General features: G+C 42.9%; 1 protein-coding gene across 1 annotated transcript in view; it reads left to right on the forward strand.

The window, feature by feature from the left end:
- MYH16 (myosin heavy chain 16) overlaps positions 1 to 19172 on the forward strand; it is a gene marked incomplete at both ends in the record, with an annotated part of 35342 nt that overhangs the window by 14343 nt on the left and 1827 nt on the right. The window contains 33 exon segments of the mRNA XM_080353948.1: positions 1164 to 1190; positions 1193 to 1282; positions 1285 to 1320; positions 1323 to 1354; positions 2017 to 2034; positions 2038 to 2147; positions 2611 to 2686; positions 2826 to 2887; positions 4502 to 4556; positions 5493 to 5508; positions 5511 to 5603; positions 5797 to 5904; positions 5907 to 5923; positions 6675 to 6737; positions 6741 to 6868; positions 7704 to 7836; positions 9109 to 9177; positions 9179 to 9227; positions 9230 to 9319; positions 10535 to 10592; positions 10594 to 10663; positions 10794 to 10861; positions 10863 to 10892; positions 11327 to 11516; positions 12280 to 12414; positions 12416 to 12444; positions 13964 to 13985; positions 13989 to 14048; positions 14052 to 14111; positions 15059 to 15106; positions 15110 to 15127; positions 15131 to 15142; positions 15146 to 15200. Coding sequence (XP_080210074.1) covers positions 1164 to 1190; positions 1193 to 1282; positions 1285 to 1320; positions 1323 to 1354; positions 2017 to 2034; positions 2038 to 2147; positions 2611 to 2686; positions 2826 to 2887; positions 4502 to 4556; positions 5493 to 5508; positions 5511 to 5603; positions 5797 to 5904; positions 5907 to 5923; positions 6675 to 6737; positions 6741 to 6868; positions 7704 to 7836; positions 9109 to 9177; positions 9179 to 9227; positions 9230 to 9319; positions 10535 to 10592; positions 10594 to 10663; positions 10794 to 10861; positions 10863 to 10892; positions 11327 to 11516; positions 12280 to 12414; positions 12416 to 12444; positions 13964 to 13985; positions 13989 to 14048; positions 14052 to 14111; positions 15059 to 15106; positions 15110 to 15127; positions 15131 to 15142; positions 15146 to 15200 — 2127 coding nt within the window.

Below are 19172 nucleotides of genomic sequence, written 5' to 3' on the forward strand. Positions count from 1 at the left end.
CGCACTGTCACCATGAAGGGGCAGTTCCAGCTCAGACACTTAGTCTCAGGCTGGATAATTCAGTTGGTTTTCTGGTGAGAGAGGAGAGTGTTGACCAAGATACTCAAGCTTAAGTGAAACAAAACTATGTTAAAGCCAATCTTCCACATATAAGTGAAACAAACTTGTTCTGCATTTATATCTGTTCAGAATCTGGAATAGAGTCCTGATTTCTTTGCTGGTGCACAGATCTGCTACTGTGCACTAAAACAACATTTGCTGTGAGCTGTATTACTCACATTATAGATATTAAACCCTCTGCACTAAACAGGTATTTCAGGAAACACCAGGCCTCCCACTGGTATGCAAAAAATACTAAGATCTGATAATAAAATGACCACCTCAGGGCTTTCAGGGACCATTATAGTAGAAAAGGGTTGTTTTAGGAATGTCACTGCTTGAAGTCCTTACTTCCAGGTGAAGCCTTTGCTGAATGTGGCCCAATAGGAGAAGAAAATGTAACTGAAGGAGCTGAGAAGCATCATGTCAAAGACTCGGGAGCTCACAAAACACGTAAAACAGCAGAGGAGCAGAGGGCCTCCCTCAGCCAGGAGAAGACCGACCTCCCGTCCAACTGCCAGCTGAGAGTTACCCACAGGGGATGGTTAATGGCTTAGTATTCATTTAAGCAGAGCATCAGCTTTCTCAAATGACTCATAAAGGCTCCTTTTCAGAATATGGAATGAATAAAGAGCATATGGGGATGATGCATGAGGTTCACAGACAGCCTGACTGTATCCAAAATACAGTTAAGTCCTTAGAAAACAGGGGAGACCAAGAGGTCTCACGGCTAAAGCAAAGGAGCTGTTGTCACAAGTCTTGAGTTCTCCTCCTGGTCAGTCACTGATTATCAGCATGATCTACAATAAGCCAGGGTGGCATCTTAAAATGTAAATTCTTCTTTGAGGACCTGTGTGTGTATAAACAGAGGTTTTTTTATGCTATGGCCTGAGTCACGGAGATTCAGATCAACTATAGCAACAGGTATGGTAAAGGAATCTTAATAAACTCTGCAGAAGAGGCAAAATCCTGCATTTCTTGCTAATGGAAGTTTGCTGCCGTAAGAGGCAGGAGTTGTAGCAGCCTTTCTGAGGATGAACACTGGATTCCTACCCCTTCAACAGAACAAGAGAACTTGCTGGATGCTGAGGATTCATGATGATGAAATCAAAGGTGGACCTACTGAGCCAGGTGCTGGATAGGAAGGAGCGGATACGAGGGCCAGCAAGGGGATGCTGGAGGATTAACTCAGTGATTTGAAATGCGACTTGGAAGGGCTGGAGATACCTTGGCTAAAACTGAGAAGGAAAAGCAGGTGTAAAGCATGACAGAGAGGGTTTTTTCTGCCTTTTTCTTCAGAAAAATGAAGCCTGTCAACCATTACAGCTCCTCTAATCTGAGCACCCTTTAGGATGCTGATTCACTCAGCTGATCTCCCCCAGAGCTTCTTGTATTGTCTTCCAGCATCTCATTTAACCTGGGATGGTTTTAATTCTACAGTTCACCCTTCTAGCCCATAGTAATAGTCATATCACAGCAATTTTTGAGGATCCCTCTACATAAAGACATCTGCACCTCTTCTGTGTTCTTTATTAATGATATCCACTTTTACATGGCAATGCTGGTAGGCCTCTAGTTATAAAATGCCCCCCTCCACAGCCATGTAACTGCTTTCCACCCAGCCTTGGGGAATATTTCTTCCTCTCCTGCACCTGAGCTGTTTTTTATTTAATGTAATTGGAGAAGTTTTAAATCTGTACCATAGCAGCCATGTGTCTGTCTGCTGCTTCCTCTGAAGTCAGTGTTAACATCCACAGGATGTTAAACTTGCAGATGCCTCATATGTCTCAGAATTTAATAACCGAATCTCAGATTCCTTCTAAAGAAATACAAGTTTCCAGTGACATTTTGTCCTGATGCTGCTAACGGTTCGTGTGATCCACAAAACCTGCGTGATGTTCCCTTTCCTGTCTCTAGGCATTAGACCACAGAGTTTGAACTCTGACTTCAGATCTTTCTGCTAAGAATGACTCAGTCACTAAATTCCAAAGGAACAGGGCTTTGGAGGAAGTTTACCAGGCAGAAATAATCGCTCCATTTTTCTTTAGGTTCTCCCATTCTCATTCTCCCAGTTTGTGGGGGACAGAAACAAGAAACAAACAAAAACCGCAACAACTACAAGAAACACTACACAACAACAACACAAAACCCGAAAAGACAAACCTTGTCTTCATGATTAAAAATACCATGAGTCTCCAGTGTGCTGCCCGAACAGGAAGAGGTCCGTGTTTTTTTAGGTATTAACTCACAGTAGCACAGTGAAGTGTTGCCAATTTGTGCCACTGCCCAAAAGAGCTACGTGAACTGCTGAGGGTGAGCAGAATTCTTCCGTAAGAGTCAGTGCTGGACCAAGTTCCTCTGAGACTATTGAAAACACCCACATGAAGGACGTACCGCTTTCAGGAAGAACCTCCAGTGAGTCTATTCTTTGTGTTTTCAGTCTGTTGCCAGCACAGGGTAGTTCGTTTCTCACCCAACTCTGACCACTAGTCTTGGTCTCTCTGTTCCTAGAAAACTTCAAGGTGAGAAGAACAAGGTGAACCAGCCTACCAAGAACAGCAGCAAACCTACCGCTCAGATGCACAAGGTGAGCTATGCTTGCTATGATCTGTATTTTAGATGGCCCTCTTTGGTCTGTCTTTGCCTTCTTGGGCCCTTCTGATAAACATCACCTGTGCATGCTTTACAAAGTTATTTTCTATGCTGATTGCACTTTTCTCAAATAGCTGGAGGAAAAATGGGAAGGAGAAAAGAAGATCCATGGCAAGGTGGAAAATGCTCACAGAGAGTGATCTCAGAATGATAACTGATAACCTTAATGAGATGAAAAGAACCAAACTTGGAAGAGGTTGTAAAGAACTCTCAATTTTAAGAGAATTTCCCAGGGTACAGGATCCAACTGGGTGCAGTTGTGCTACATCATAGCTCTGACAGCATTAGCTACACCTGAAAAGTCACTCAATCATAAGGTCATTGGGGAAATCCACAATCACACCCTGATCTCTTCAGTTTTAACCCAGTGACAAGCAGAAGTACAGTTTAGTAGTTCAGGCAAGCAGAATCACAAATACAGGATTTTTTTCCTTCCTCTGACTCATTGTCTGATATTTATAATTCATCTGCCACACTCACCCACATATAAAATGTGTATAATCACCGGGAAGTTATGAGGCTTAAATGATTCATGTTTATGTAAGGCCTTATGATCCTCAGATAAAAACTGTTTTAGAAATGCAAAATATTATCACAAATTAGAACTTTATTTTAGTGTCACTATTGACTCCTTTAGTGATGGGTCTGCCAGCACTTCTCTGACAAACCTCGCTTTAGAAATTAACTTCCCAGAATACAAATATCCAACTCTATATTATCCAAACCACTAATTTACCTAGATAAAGAGCTAAGTAGTTAAGGCAATGTGTACAATCATTAATAAATACTGGCAAGCTTTGCTAATTCACATTCTAACACAGCGCTCCACAGGGAGTATGAGATACTTGCGCTTCAGAGCAAGGCCACTGGGATGCTTAAGTGCCAGAAGAAAAATGAAGTACTAGTGTTAGTCCTTCAGAGCTGCAAACAGACTCAATGCCCTGGGGTGCTTGTGCCTTTACTTGCAGAAAAATTAATGATGAGTAAGGAGGAGCTTCAATAAAATAAAAGGGGACTTATGTGCCCTGCCAGTCCCACTGAGGAGACAGGACACTGGATCTCAACCCACTTGCAACAAAGATTAACCTGCTCACTACAGAGCAGAAACACTTGTTTGGCTTAACTCACTGGCTGTAACATCCTGCCTGTTCTTACACCACAGTAGCTGCTCATGCAGCTTTATCTTCTGACAAGACTGAGTTGGCATAAAAGATTAGTAAAGATCTTTTAAACCTGCCCTGTTAAAATGGAGTCTGGTGCCGATCGCTCTTTAAACCCTTAAATAACAGAAGCAGCTGAGATCTAGTATTTGTTTTTCCACAGGTAGATTTTGAGGTTTTTTCTACAGCAGATTTTGACTACTTCTGTGAAACCTGTTGGCTTGGAAACATTTGCCTTTTTAGCTTCCAGTGACTCAATCGTTCAGCCAGCTCTGAGATCCAGCTTGTCTTGTATTAATATCTTATCCACTCATTCTAAGCTGTACTATCTTTGAAGTCTGGGGACCTCCATGCTGCTATGGCCAGAAGAAAGGTGATCTGCTGCAGAGACCTCTCCTCTTTTGCTTGCAGGCAGCCAGAGATGGGTGATAGACCTTTTCAGCCACATTAATGCCAAAGGCTCCTGCAGGGCACTCTCTCTAACACCGTGGAAGGAAAGGTGGGAAATAAAACCAGAAATGAGGCCACACCTCACAGGATGCAGTGCTACCATTCAGAATTCTAATATTTCTTCCCCTCTTTCCCACTAGGTGGAGAAACAAGGAAGACTGCCTGGAAGAGGCTGATGTTGCAACAGCTGCTCAGGTCAGACACCTTCCCAGCATCTGAGCATCGTGTCCTTTTCCTCGGAGAACGAGAAATATCGCTTGGGACTCCCCAAAGGAAAAGCTGCTTCAGCAGCTTCTCTAAGCTCCTAAGTGGGCCAGATCCTGCAGCCTTTCCCAACCTTCCCCTCATACTGAGGTAAAGCACCAATGCTCCATGAAATTCACTGTGAGCTTTGTTGTTCCTATAGAGTTGAAGTGGAAGGTGATCACAGATTCATTAGGAAGTTGCTAATTCAGAAGCACACAGGAAAAAGAGGAAGCAGGACTGTTAGGGGTATTTGCTATTGTTTAGCAAGGAAAACACATGGCCTGCAGTCCAGATAATTACGGTGAGATTTAGCAATGAGGCGTAGAGATGGTTAATCTTTCTGGAAGGTACCAGCCACTGACTTTCTAAGGGATTCATACCAAAGATACGATTTGTCCCAAATAAAGAGACTATTAAAGCTAACTAAAAGGCTTCCAGAAGCCTTTCTTATAAAAGCAACCGTGAGGGCCTCACCGAGACTCCTGGGTTGCCAGATCCCAGCTGACAGCGGATCTAACAGAATTGCAAGTGGGATGCTGGGCTGTGGGAGCTGCTCCTTGAGCAGTGAATTCCTCACCAAACCATCAATGTAGCCATGGGTGCAGCCATGGGTGCAAGGTAGAATTCAGGCCTCTGCAGTGGGAGCCAACCCCCTGGGATACCAGTGGGATACCAGAAAGCAGCTGTTTGCAGGTGGTGCAGAACACTGTCCACCCCGGGCATCCCTCGGGCTAAAGATCAGGACACTCGCTACTACCCCTGGCTATTTACACTCATCCCATCATAATTACAACCAACTGGAGTAAACTGAGTTTGCAAGAGGGGTATGATATTTTGGCCCATCAAGACTTACTTGGCACCGTATGATTGACATCTCTCCTACAGCTGAACCCAGATGCTCACTTTCACAGCTGGAAGACAACCTGTCTGAAGCCAACGTCCAGCTGGCTGAGGTGGAGAAGAGCCAAGCTGAAATTAATGCCATCAGGCTCCAAGGTAAATTCTTTGACAGCTTTGTGCAATGTTACCTCCCTCTGATCCTTCTCTTCCCTTACATTTCACTGAGCTCTGGCAGCCCTGCCCTGACTCCTCCAGCAAATCTGCCCAATCTTTCTAGCTTTCACTTCTCTTTCTCTCCAGTCAGACTGAATCAGTTTCTCTCCTGCTTCTTTATGCAGTTTTCCTACAGCTGAAAGCAGCCGCCTGAGTTGGGAGCATGAGGAAGCTCAGAGCAGGCTTAACCAGAATATCTACATAAAGATTTCTCTCATCTTGCAGGCAAATGACATCAAGAGGCAATGGATGAAGAGTCAAAGGTGCTGGGGAGCACCAACTGCCTACAGAGGTTGCTTGCTGCCATGGGACATGCAGCGCCTGTTCTTTGCTGTCCACTTCAGTGGAACAAATGTTTTGTGTTAGGAAAACTTCCTCATCCGAATTAATCTCTGGGTTTGCTACCAGCTGATCTTGGCAGCAACGTGGGGGATGAGTCTTGTAAGGATATGAAAAAAAAAGATACAGAATTTCCCGTGAGTCAGCAGCAAAAAGCAGAACACACACCTCTTGGTTCTCAGTCCACTCTCCATTCAGTGGATCGGACAGGAGTTTATTTGCAGAGATCATACAAGTTTAGCTCAAAATATACCAGTATCTCAGGTCTCTGCCTGACACATCTGTCTTGAAAATTTCTGCTTATCTCCAAAGAGTAATTCTAGTGCTGGACCTATATCAAAAGTCTGGCAAGAATTGTCTCTGTGTTCAGAACAATCACCAAATGGGTTTACTGTCATAATTCCTTTGAAACTCTGTTTGAAAGAAAACAGTGATGATAAGCCAAGTTCTGTTTTCAGTTGTATGAGCTCAATTCAATTCACTGTATTACAGTAAAAAACAGGTACAGAGAACAGGAACCTGGCTCCTGACCAGGAAGAGATTTTGAAGCCTGAGATGTTTCTAGCTGGTCCAGAATGGAGCTGTTTGAGCAGAGCACTCCAGCTCTGGGCAGTGAGGTCTGTATATTTGTACTTCCAACATGACAGACACAAGCAATGGTTGTGATGTCTCTAGTCCTGCACTGCTGCTGTGGTGAGTCTGGCCAACACCAAGCACAACTGGAACCCAAAAAGAGAATAGTTAGAGGAAGAGGAGCGCAAACCTGAACTGCAGTGCCTGGTCTCTGAATTCAATACTGAAGGCATAATCTGGAGGACTACACACAAAACTGATGCCATTCAAAGGACCAAAGACCTGGAAGAAACCAAGCGAGCACACAGCTTTCAGGGAGCCTGGGCTGGGACTTAAAGCAGTCTCATTATTTAGTTTGGCTGCTGAGTCACAGCTTGTAGACGTGACCTGTTAGGACTCAATTTGGCAAGACAGAAAGCAAAGGGCTCCAGCCAAGAGAAAGAAAATAATACTTGTAATAAAAACAGGGACTATTGAGACCTAACACTTGTACACTGACAACAGAAAACCAACACTGATCCTTTCTGATAAAAGCTTGAATTTGGATAGCCTTTCTTTATTGCAACAAGGACTTTACTCTTCCAGCAGCCCCACAAAAGCCACTAGCATTTCCTAAGAATAAAGCAAGCATCAAATCAGATTAAACCCCTTAGAAACTGTTTCTTGAGAGCTGGTATTACAGACTAGAAGTTGAACCAATCTTTGTAGCAGTCTCTCTAACAGAGCTAACATACAGGTGCTTTCACATAATAGCAATAAAAGTTAAAGCATCTGGAGGGTTTCATTGAACAAGATGAGACAAATGGAATAACCCTTAGGGATTTTTTATTTGTTTGTATATCTCTGAAGTTAACTCTGTATGGTGTATGTCATCAGAGAGGAACCACATGCATTATGGGCTGGACTAGATGACCTTGGTAGGTCCCTTCCAACCCAAACTATTCTATGATTCTATATCCACCAGTAGAAGGGAAGAAGTTTTACGGTCCCTTTTCTGAGACTGCTGCCAGGATTTCACCTTTTCAATGGTGAAAACAGCGACGGTGCTTGAGATGAGGGCTGCTGACTCCCACCTCTCCTCACTCCATGAACCACGTACTCGCCAGGATATTCCTGTCCTCTCTCCCTCAGGACAAAGTTGACTGTGAGGCTCCCAGTAGCAGAGGAGACAGCTGAATCACTCCAAGCCTGGGTTGCCAGCACAGAGAAAACTAGGCAGAGGCTTCAGAAAGAAGTAGAGGACCTCAGTGTTGACCTTGAGAAGACAAGGAATCCAGCTATTCAAGAGCATATCCAGCACCAGCCTGACCAACTAAGAGCTAGTACTGAAATTCCTGGGAGTCTTTCTGTTAGCTCAGGTCAGATTTGGATTTGTCCCTTATTTCTTAATATTTTAAGATCTCTCTATTAAACGTCAAGTAATCTGTATGACCATGAGAAGCAAGGCTAAGATTTATCACATCAAGAAAAAAACCCAGATAAGAGCCACAGCTAATTCCTAGGAGCACACAGCAAGCTTCTGGTAAGCTCATTAGCTGACTTCCAGAAACAAGAGTACAGCTAAAGCAAAACCCCTCCTTTACTGCAAGGCAAGGTATTCATCTTCTTTTTAAGGATAATGATATCCTGCTTTGAACTTCTCAATGTTGCGGAACCAGTGATTTGGCCACTGATTATTAAGCACCATACTCAAAGCAGATCTAAACAACATGTAGTTTAAACACTGGCAACAAATGCTCCTTCATTGAATAAGTATTTCTATCCTAGCTAGTGTTAGTGTAAGAGCATGAATAGTGGTGCAACTGTGGGACATTTGAATAAAAATGTTACTTTAAATAGGCACAAAGGCTGCTCCAAATCCACTGAAGTCCTTGGGTATCTGCCAATGTCTGCAGTCGGCTTTAGAACAGGTCTCAAGAGCTGAAAATCCCACATACAGCACTGCATTACTGGGCTGAAAGAATCTGTTTCACCATCACTTTCTTTAATGAAGCAGTTCTTTATTCTATGGTTCCTGTGGTGTGCTTGTCACCATGGTATCTGAACGTGTGTGAGGATCATAAGGATATGTAGAATATTTGTGATTAAAAGCTCCTCAGAAAGAAAAACATACCTTTATTCTTTCAAGACAAGCAGTTAAACACAGTCTAAAATAGCCTTGAATAACATCTTGTTTGTAACCAAATCGTCTTTGAAATAGAAAGAGTCACACTAATCAACCCAGGCAATTACTAACAGCACATCTGCACAAGGAATATCTGAAGTGGAAAACATTTGCTCCACAGCAGCATCATTATAACCGCAGGAGCAAGGAAGACTATCACACTGATGGGAACTGGGTGATCTTGTTAAATTCCTAATGATGAGGAAAGAAAGCCTCGTAAACATTTTAATCACCCATTCAGAGTGACCAAGAGAAACTCTGCCTGTCATTAGAGTGGCTGCCAATTGCACTGTGATGAGCTGGCAGGACATGCAGAGAAGTGAAGTGTAAAGAAAACTTGTGTCCGGTGAATGCTGGGCTTTATTTTTCTAGGCCAGTGCTGCTGGTGCTGCCCTGGACAAGCAGCAGAGAACCTTCGACAAGATGCTGGCAGAACAGCAAAAAAAAATGCAAAGAGTTGCCAGTGGAAGTGGGTAGTTCCCAGAAGGAATGTACACAACTGAAAATTTTGAGCTTAAGTCTGCCTATGAAGCATCCTCAGAGCACCTGGGATCTATGAAGGAGGAGAAAAAACACTTTCAGGGTAAGCACTGGTTTGATGTTGAAAAAATTCTGCAAATCCTAACCCCTTATATTCTTATTGAATGATCTCTTGTGGTGTCTCCCAGCACCAATTCTACTTTTCTTATTTCCAGCAGTGCTTTCACTCTCTGGAAACATACACTCGATGCACATAAAGTCACAGGTTGGATTCTGCGCTTGGGAGAGAGTCTGTACTCACACACGTGCCATCCCTGTTGTATCACCCAAGATTGTAACTAGCACCAGTGAACTGCTTGCCCTGACTCTGGGGTGACATTCAGAATCAAGGTCCTTTCTGAACCCTCAAAACACGACCACAATAGCAGCTGGACTGTACTCACTGTTGTACCAGGAGGTCGTCACTCCAGGCTGGGCCAGGTATCAGCACTAGAGTCCTGCATATGGGAATCACAGACTGGTTTCAGCACAGGCTTAAATAAGACACAGGCTACAGTCCCAGTTCTGGCTACCAGCGTTCTCTCTAACTCGGAGCAATTCGCTTAGGGGACTATTAACAATGGCCAGCTTACCCTGGGAAGGTGATGGTCCCTTTAACCTCAGTGGGGAGGATTAGGCATCTCCAGGAATCCGCTCAGAGCAAGTCAGTTAAACTCCTGCTCAGAGTCTCTTGGTATCACTTCTCCCCCTCTGGCTGCACAGGGAGACCAGCTGCCTTGGCTCTTTTTTTTTTTTTAATCCACTTCTGGAAATTGCAAAAATTGATCTCTTACAGAAGGCTGGAAGATGACATTGTAAATATTTAGAAGATGCTACAATCTGCTGCCCTTGAGGCCAACAGAAAACAGTGATGGACTCACTGGCACAGCCCCAGTGTTTTTAGGGCGATCTCCCCCAGCCCTTTGCTCTGGCCTGGCAGAGAGCCCCACTCCACTATACATAAACAACGTGGCGTCCTGCTTGCATTTCGTGACAACAACTGCCTGAAAGGGGGAGAGAGAAAGGCTGGATAAAAACCAGAAAAAAATTCCTCTTGGTTTAATAGCCTTCATTCTTCCATCTCCATGAACACATGCAGCGAGCAGGGCTCATTCAGAAATCCAGGATAATATTTAGCAACAAAAGAAAAGGGCAGCTGATATAAAGTGACTGGAATCATTTAATGCCATTTACATTCAGAGAATCTTCCTGGTGCACTTGGTAAAGTTCATAGTCCTCAAATAAACCTATCATATGAAATATCTGTTTTCTTCCCTAGAGGAAATTAAGGATCTAATCAATCAGCTGGGGGAGGGAGGGAAGAGCATTCATGAGCTGCAAAATATCGATAGAGATGGAGAAGGATGAACTGCAGGTGGCACTGGAGGAAGAGGAGTTTTCCCCGGAGGTACCAGTGCTACAGATGCGAGAGCTGCACGCCAGCCCATGGCTGCTGCCCACATTCCATCAGATGGATTTTGTATGTTTAACCCCACAAAGGGCATTTATTTGTCCATCTGTTGCACCCTTCCTTGCAGGCTGAAGAAAGTAAACTGCTTCGCATGCAGCTCAATCTGGCTCAGGCTAAAGCTGACACTGACAGAAGAACATGAGAAGGAAGAATTTGAAACAACCAGGTATAGTGAAGATATTACATCCAGTCACAGGTGAAGGCTGCAGCATGGAGGTTTTATATTAGACACTAGGGAAGTTTTATAATTGTTAAGGGCAATTACTCCTTAAACCAGACCGTCTGGAGGTTGCAGAGTCTCCATTATTGGAAGTTAAGCGCAGTCTGGTCACACGTTGTCTATCGAACTGGTTTAGCAGAAGGTGATCCAGATTTTAAGCAGTAGATTTTTAAGACGACCCTGTGAAAGCCTCTCCCAGTTCTGTGTTTTAAAAGAAGGTATTCATGAATGGCTGGGTGCAAAATCCTGGTATCTCAGTTTTAAACAGGTTTGAAAACTTACTGTATTTTTATTATTTGGTGGGCAGTAATTTGTTACAAAGCCTGGATCAGACTCAACATAACAGAATGCTGTACCATATGCTTCACTGAACTCTGCAGAAATAATCACCAGCATGCAACTGAGTCTCTGCAGGCAAGTCTGGAGACTGGAGTGAAGGGGAGTGCTGAAGCTCTTAGGCTCAAGAAGATGGACACTGACCTGAGCAGCATGGAAATGCACCTGGATTGTGCCAACACAAACCACAGTGAGCTCCTCAGGACACTAAATAAACTGCAACAGCATGTCAAGGTAAACTGGAGAGGGTGGAAGCAGGTCACTGCAAGGAAAAGCATACCAGAGCTATTTTATAGCTTAAGCAACAAAGCAGTAGATAATGTACTCTTGAACAAATTGAGAATTTCTATTCAAAAGCCCTGGTTCTCCCACTCGTATCAATTTCAATCTGCAGCAGTTCCAACAAAGCTTATACAAGATAAGTATGGCTATCAGCTTTGGTCAAGCTAAAAACCCAAAGAACAATTCATATGCAAATAAAACTAGAAAGTTCTGCTTTTAAGAGAAGTTGTAATTGCTGTTTGAACAGGATAGCCAACAAAGGGACTTGAAACTAACAGAGATGTAAAACTAATGAGTTTCCTTTGGCTCTTCATTTCTAAAATAAAACTAAGTAAATTATTAAAAGGCTAGTCTCTTTGTTGGAATAAAGTGATACAATTGCTGCCAAAAATCCAATTTTAGAACTTAAAGAGTAACAACAAAGATTCTTTCTCTCTGTACACTTGCATATATATATAGACACGCACTCAAACCTAACTTAGTACATCAGTCTCAGAAGTAATTCTCTTATAGTCAGCGTGGTTACAATGGTGGAACAGACATACATGATACTAGGATCCAGTGATTTTTTTTTTGGGGGGGTGAATTGTTTTGGTTTGGTTTGGTTTTTTTTAAGTCTGGCGTCACCTTAAAGAACAGCTTTGCAGAGAGACCTCCTACATCTTTCATTTTCCTCTTCCTTCATTATTTATATTCACCTTTGACCTGCTTTCAGGACCTTCGGATCGAAAGGGCTGAGGATGCTTGCTGGCACAAGGAGCAGCTGCAGACAGAGCGAGAAGAAGAGCAGACCGGCCTGGAGGGCAGTGAGCGCTCTCGCAAACTCCTGGAGCAAGCAGAGGTCATGAAGAAGACATAAGGAACTCAATGTCCACGTGCGGTGAAAGTAGAACTATTTATGCAACAGCTATCTTGTCAGAGAGTTTATGTGCAAGCGGCTTAACATTAAATCTTAACTGTGGGTAAGAAGTGCAGGATTAGGCCAATAATGGATAAATACAATAGCGGTCTACAAGATAGGTCTGATTACGGCACACAAAGAGCTCAGTCTTCAGAGATATTATACTGATAGCAGGATTTTCAAAAAAGCACCATTTTGGCCCAGTTTTGCTCCTAGCAAGGCCTATGGAAAACTTTTAGCAAATTTGATGGAAGAGTTAAGACAGTGCTGAACACTTTTGAAAAACACACCTAAAAGGAACAGTGTAAAATTGTGCATCCATTGAAACTACAGTTTTTCTAGTTGTTTCCATGGTGCTCAGATTTCTTCCATAGACTGTAGCCCACAGCGAGAGATCCATCTTAGTGAATTTTAAGCATCCTTGCCTTACAGATTGCAGTATGAAATAACATACCTGTCACTTCGTTTTGCACATAGATTTCAGAAGCTACTTTAACATTCAGCATTATAGGCTGCAGTTCTTTTCCATAAAGACCACACATGCCAACATTTCCAAGGAAAAGTGCATAACTTCTGGAAAGGACTGATAATACAAGAAGCATTTATCAGCTGCAATTATGGGACATCAGTTATAAAAACTGAGTCATAAATGTGGCTTTTGTTCAAATAGGTTGAAAAATGCAGCCAATATATTCACTTCCGATTGACTGATAATTAAAGGATACACTTTTAGCAGGTGACTTGCTATCTCCATACTGAATTTGGGAGTTTTAATGTATTTGTTATACAAAACCTACGTAGCACAGAACTTGTGCAGCACTCTGGAACACATTGGCACATTTTCTTGATGTTGTTTCTCTGAAAAGCAGGTTGTGTTGCTAGAATGCAGTTTTTCTATTAAAGCCTTTGCTTTTTACCTTCCTTAGAGTGTTTTTAAAATGCATTTATTATTTTTACAGCAGCAGCAACAACAGTCCTCCAATGATTCATATCAGTAAACAGCAAGCACTAAATGAGCTGTGGGGCTCATATTTCCCATGCAATAAAGAGACACATACATATTGTAAACTGTGGAGCGGAGCCTACGTTTGTTGAGAGCGCAATCAAATCCAGTTTCAGTTAGGTCTAAAGTCAGCTGCTGCTACTGCAGCATAACTTTGAAATAAATAATATTGTATATAAACTCAAATCCATACACACAGAAATTTAGGAAAACAGACTCAGACTCCAGGCCTTCATAAACCACAGGGGCTATTTCTGCCTCAGAGGTGTATCATCATTTTAGCGCTCAGCGTGCAAGTAAATACACAGGTCCTAATGTTCCGTAAAGCAGACACAGTGGGGATGAATCTCACTTGTAACAGTGCACGATTTTATAGAGAAAAAACAAACTCTACGGAAAACTGATGCACAAATCATCTCTTTGAGAGCCAAATGGAAGCCCTAGAGCTGGGCAGTAAGACATTCTGGGTCTCTAAGACTTCTTCCTGCCCTCTAGATTCAGTCTGCTTACTATTAAATGAAAGCTGGAGCCTGACCTTCAACACGTTACTAATGAGCATGAGGAAATCATCAGTGAATACTGAGCAGCTGCTGAGAGAGCAAAGAAAGCTGTGGCTGATGCCTCCCACCTTTCTGCCCTTTATGTTGGTAACTGGAAACCTTTAGGTATATATTCCATGATTTCTCTCCAGTGCTGATTCAAAAGCACCTTGTTAATAATACATGTTAGCACTCGCGTTGCTTTTTATGATGCTGAAAAGCAGAATGCACGTTAGCTCACTGATTGCAGCCTGACAATATTAATCCGCTGAAGAAGAAATCCACTTCCCCTCTGCCTCCCTGGTAATCTACATCACAGATGGCACCCTGAGGAATTCCTCCATTTCCTCTTGATTTATCCTTTCTTTCCCTTATTAAACAACTCCACTCATCACATCTATCAGGCCTCCAACAAAGAGTAGGCCGGTTTCCCTCTCTAGCCAGTCAATGGCATTCGGAATTGGCACAGGAGGGAGAAAAGTTGCCAGCGCTGAGCAGATTGCTCCTTTGGCACTGTGCTGACAACTGGCACTTCAGAAATATCATAGTTAGCTGTGGATTTAATGCACAGTATCTCCCCCCAGAGCGAGGCTGAGCCTTCTGCCACCTTTGTGCTTTCAGCTACCGTGTGTTCAGACAATATCTTCACCTTCCGTCTACGGCATGCTCTCAGTCACCCTCTTTCCATTGAAGGGTAGAAAGAAAACCCTGAAGTGTCAGTAGAGCTAAAGCTATTGACTTAATAATAGGGGGGGATAATACCTTTGACTAGTCCAATGGTACTAAGCGAAGATACCATCACGTCGTTTATGGTCCGATCTAGAATTGCCCAAGTCAGCTGGGACTGCTGCCATTGATTCCAGTGAGCTGTGGATCCAGTCTTTCGAAAGGCAGATTATGATACACTGAAAAATTAAAGATACGGCAAAATTTCTCAGAAGGTAACATGCAGATATCAGGTCTACAGATCCTAGCTTTTAATGCTCTCTATAAATAGCTGTGCTGTCAAACTCTTTCATACCTTCCTCACAGGTTTCCTGTGTGGCAAAAGGTCTGTGTCAGGAGAAAGATCATTACGTGCACTATAATTAAGAACTATTAAATGACAATAAAAGACCTGTAAGTCAAGATGGAATAGGCTGAGCAGTTAGTCCTGAAAGGAGGAAAAAAATGCACCATCATGGAACTCCAGGGTAGGAAAACATGTACAAATGGATTAGAAAGACCATTCCAACAGAACAGGCATGAAACTCTTTCCTGCACTTCAGCTTCCACACTCGGCACAAATACCTGAAAAGAAACATTTTCACTTAACAAGCAACACGTCCCAAAGGGAATGCACTAATTTAAGGAAATACAGACTAGGCAGAAAAGATGCATGTAGGACACTCTCAGCCCACTGGAGCGCAAGAGAACTTCAGCACTTTGCACCCCGCGCAGAACTCATCAATCAGAATCTTTATGATGCTTGAGAACAGCAGTAACAAGCCACTGGTATCAGCAGCTGATCTACACCCACAAAGGAGAATGTGCAAAGCATAGTGTCATCAGTGGCATGACTTGCTGTTTATTTTTCTACTGCTACAAAACTCTGGAGCACAAGTAGCTTCAAATTCCTGGGGTAGATACCATCTTCCTATTTCTTTTTCTGATCCTCATCATTTCACATCAACACTTCAAATCGCTGCCATCATCGTTTATCCTTCCGCTCCTTTTCAGATTAATTAACTGGAAATAGAGCTAGCCTCCAAACAGAAACACCATGCGGAGACTGAAAATTCTGCACAAGAACAAGAGGCCTCTAAAAGCAGCCCGTCTTCCACAAACGATGGCCACAGAACCAACTAACACATGCAGGAGCAACTGGAAAGGTTGCACAACAAACTGAAAAGAGGCAAGTTGAGAAGGCTGTGTATATTCCCTGCTCCAGCTCACCACTTCATCACCTGGGAGCTGGGCTTGATCCTTATGGGTCCCTTCCAACTTGAGGTACTCTACGATCATGCAATCACACCTTATGCACCCTTTCTGGTACTGGAACAGGTGGCAAAACAGAGTCTGGCCAAGTAAAAGATGAACACAGATGAGCTGGATGATGGAGAAGAGAGGGAGATGGGATGGCTGAATCAGGTCTAAACAAACTGCACCCCAGGCACTGCATCTCAGCAAGCAAAGGGTTCACTTTTGGGGAGATCAGACAAGTGCCTAAACCTTCCTTCTCTGTGCCAGAGGCTCAGGAACAGGCACCCAAGATAGAGCTCACATGTTCAAATCCACCTGCCATGAATTTATTAGAGCAGAAAAGGGTGTGGGATGGAGATGAGGAAAACACAGGTGTGTTCTCAACACCAGCTGACTCATGCAATTCCCCACAAAAGAGAACAGAGCTATTCCATAAGTATTGTCATGCACTGAGATAAGTTCTGAAATGGCTCATGTTCCCTAGGAGGGCCAACCACTAGGGAACACCTTGAAGCAACCGATGTTAACAATTTTGCTATCATAATCTTAAAAAAATGGTGATAAACACTGCTACTGTTTCTTTTCTAGCGATCATTTTCTGTTGGAGCTAGAGTAAAACTCTGCTGTCATCCAAACACCCTGCTGTTGCTCACCAAGCCCTGCTTGGACAACTGGAAGAAACGCATTTAGGCATACAACCTTGGAAAACCAGGTGAACAGCATGCAGGTGCTGCTAGATGTCACACACTTTATATTTTTGCTCTGAAGATGGTGATTTAGAGCCTGAGCACACAGGCTCCTTCCTACCTGCTTCACTGCAGGTCTCCTCTAGCAGGGGGAAGTCGTTGGCATCAAGCTCATAATCACCTAGAAAGCCAGTATGCAAAAAGATCGCCCAGGAAAAGTTTGGCCAAGCTGCAAGCAGTCTTCCTTCTTTCTCATTCTGTATTATGACCATTGCACACACTCCACATAAAGTTAAGCATGGGAGTTGACAAGGGGACACTGTATTAAGTGGCAAAGAAGCAGCACGTCGGGATCTGTTGTTTTTCCCCGCTTAAAAATCCCATATTTGCAGTTATTTAGATCATCAGTGACTTTAATCTTAAAGCAATGTTCTTCATAATTCAAGAATATTACTGATGAAACCTGATTTTGACGAACTACTGTGATCTAGACGGCAGTTCTAGAGAAACAGGGAATCCAATTAGGGGAAAAAACTTCATTTGTTTAATCTTCTTTTTAAACATCAGGCATATGACATGGTTCTGGAAACTGCCAGACTTACAAATACTGGGGTGAACTCACATCTAGAATACCTCTTGAGGCAGGTATTTTCATCCACAGTCACCTGTTCGTATACACAACAGCCTGCTCCCAAAAGATCTCTTTTTGACTAGCTGCTACCCATTTGAATGCATTTGCTGTTTAGAAAATATAAAAACAACTACCTCAAAGGATGTGCCAGCTCAATTTTTTAAAAATACACATCTTAAGGTCTGACTGCATCTAAATTACTTTCACTAAGTTCAGTTCAGCCTTGCTTCTGAGGCCTTAATCTCAAAAACATTGGCATCCTTTCTGGATTAGCACAGCGTAATTGTTATCAGCAATACAGCAGGAACAAAGGTGGAAAATTCTCTGGAAGGCTTTGCTGGAGACGGGGCCTTAGCTTTTAATGCTTAAAAGCTCTGCAGAGTTCCTCATTTAGATACGTTCACCCCATCTGGTGAAAATCATTTTGTAAACATAAACCCATACTTAAACGTAATTTCATTCCTGTTACGTAATTTTACTTGGCCTAGTTGCGTATCTTTAATCTGTGCAGCTGATCTAGTTTTATCGGTAAGCCAATAAGGGCGGCAATGATGACATATCTCGCAGTTACCAAACCATAGTAACACTCATTTAGGAGACCACTGACTCGAGGCTCCTTCCCAAATGCAAGATCTTATATTGCACTTTTGCCATTCTGACAAATATTTATCTGATCCATTCTTAAAAAAACGTAAGAAGAGTCCTCCATCCCGCCAAGTCCAACACGGGACTTGACACTTCAAAGGAATCACTGAGAATTCTTTTCACTGTAACCTAGATCTGCCTCGCTGTTATCTTAGTTTATGACTTCTTGCCCTACCCGCAGCGGACGTAAGACAACAAATTGTTCCTTTCCTCAGAGCAGCAGCCTTTTATCTATTTGAAGGCTTACCACATCTTCCCTGGGTTTTCTGCCCTTTCAACAGGCTCAGCAAAACTCACGTGTTCAAAGACTCTGATCATTATTGCCACCGTTTTCTCCAGATTTCCATACTTCTCTTGAGCGGGGCCCGGGACAGGACATACTCTTCTATCACAGCTCGGCAGAGCAGGTTTCCTGGGTTCCTATCATTTTCTTACCTATATAGACCTGCACGGTGTTCTGCAACAGCAAGATGTTATGGACTCCTATTCAGCTGATGATCCATGGCAGCCCCTCCATCCTTTCTTGCCCAATTCTTCCCAGTCTTGTAATTCTGCAGCTGATCATGTTAAATTGTATAGCAGTGCACCTGCTACTGAGCCGCATCCTATTTTTTCCACAGAGCTCTCATTTTGAGTCCTAGTTCTGTGATTGTGTTTATTCTGCCTTCTGACTTGATCTCATCTTCAAATGCAGTAATTACACTCTGTTTCATCATGGATGAGTAATGGACCCAAGGTAATTCCCTGTACAAGCACTCATATCAAGTACATTTTTCCTCAACCAGTTTTGCAACTCCCTCAGAGGGGTATCATCTAGACTGGTTTCCCAGTTTATTATTAGAATATCCTGAAAGCCAGTGTCAGAAGCTCTACTAAAAATCAAGATATATGACTTACAGTGCTTCTCCCTTATCTGCAAGCCCTGTTATGCTGCCAGAAAAGGAAATTAGATTGGCTCAATTCACTCACAACAAAGCCATACCGGCTAGCATTCACCTTCTTGTTTCCTTCTAGATGCTTACAGACTTGTTTATTTGCTCTCAGACTCAAAATTAAACTCACTACTCTATTGCTCCTCAGTATATCTGCAAGTCATCAATATGTCCCCATTCCCCCCACTCGCCTTTTTTTTTCCCTTGTACTTAAGCTCAAAAAACCTCACAGGTAATGGAGTTTTACAGGAGCCAAACCACGAGACTCCAAACAACAAGCAACTCCTTGAGGCAATAAAACATAGGGCA

Source organism: Nesoenas mayeri (genome assembly GCF_963082525.1).
Source record: "Nesoenas mayeri genome assembly, chromosome: 15".
Taxonomy (NCBI): domain Eukaryota; kingdom Metazoa; phylum Chordata; class Aves; order Columbiformes; family Columbidae; genus Nesoenas; species Nesoenas mayeri.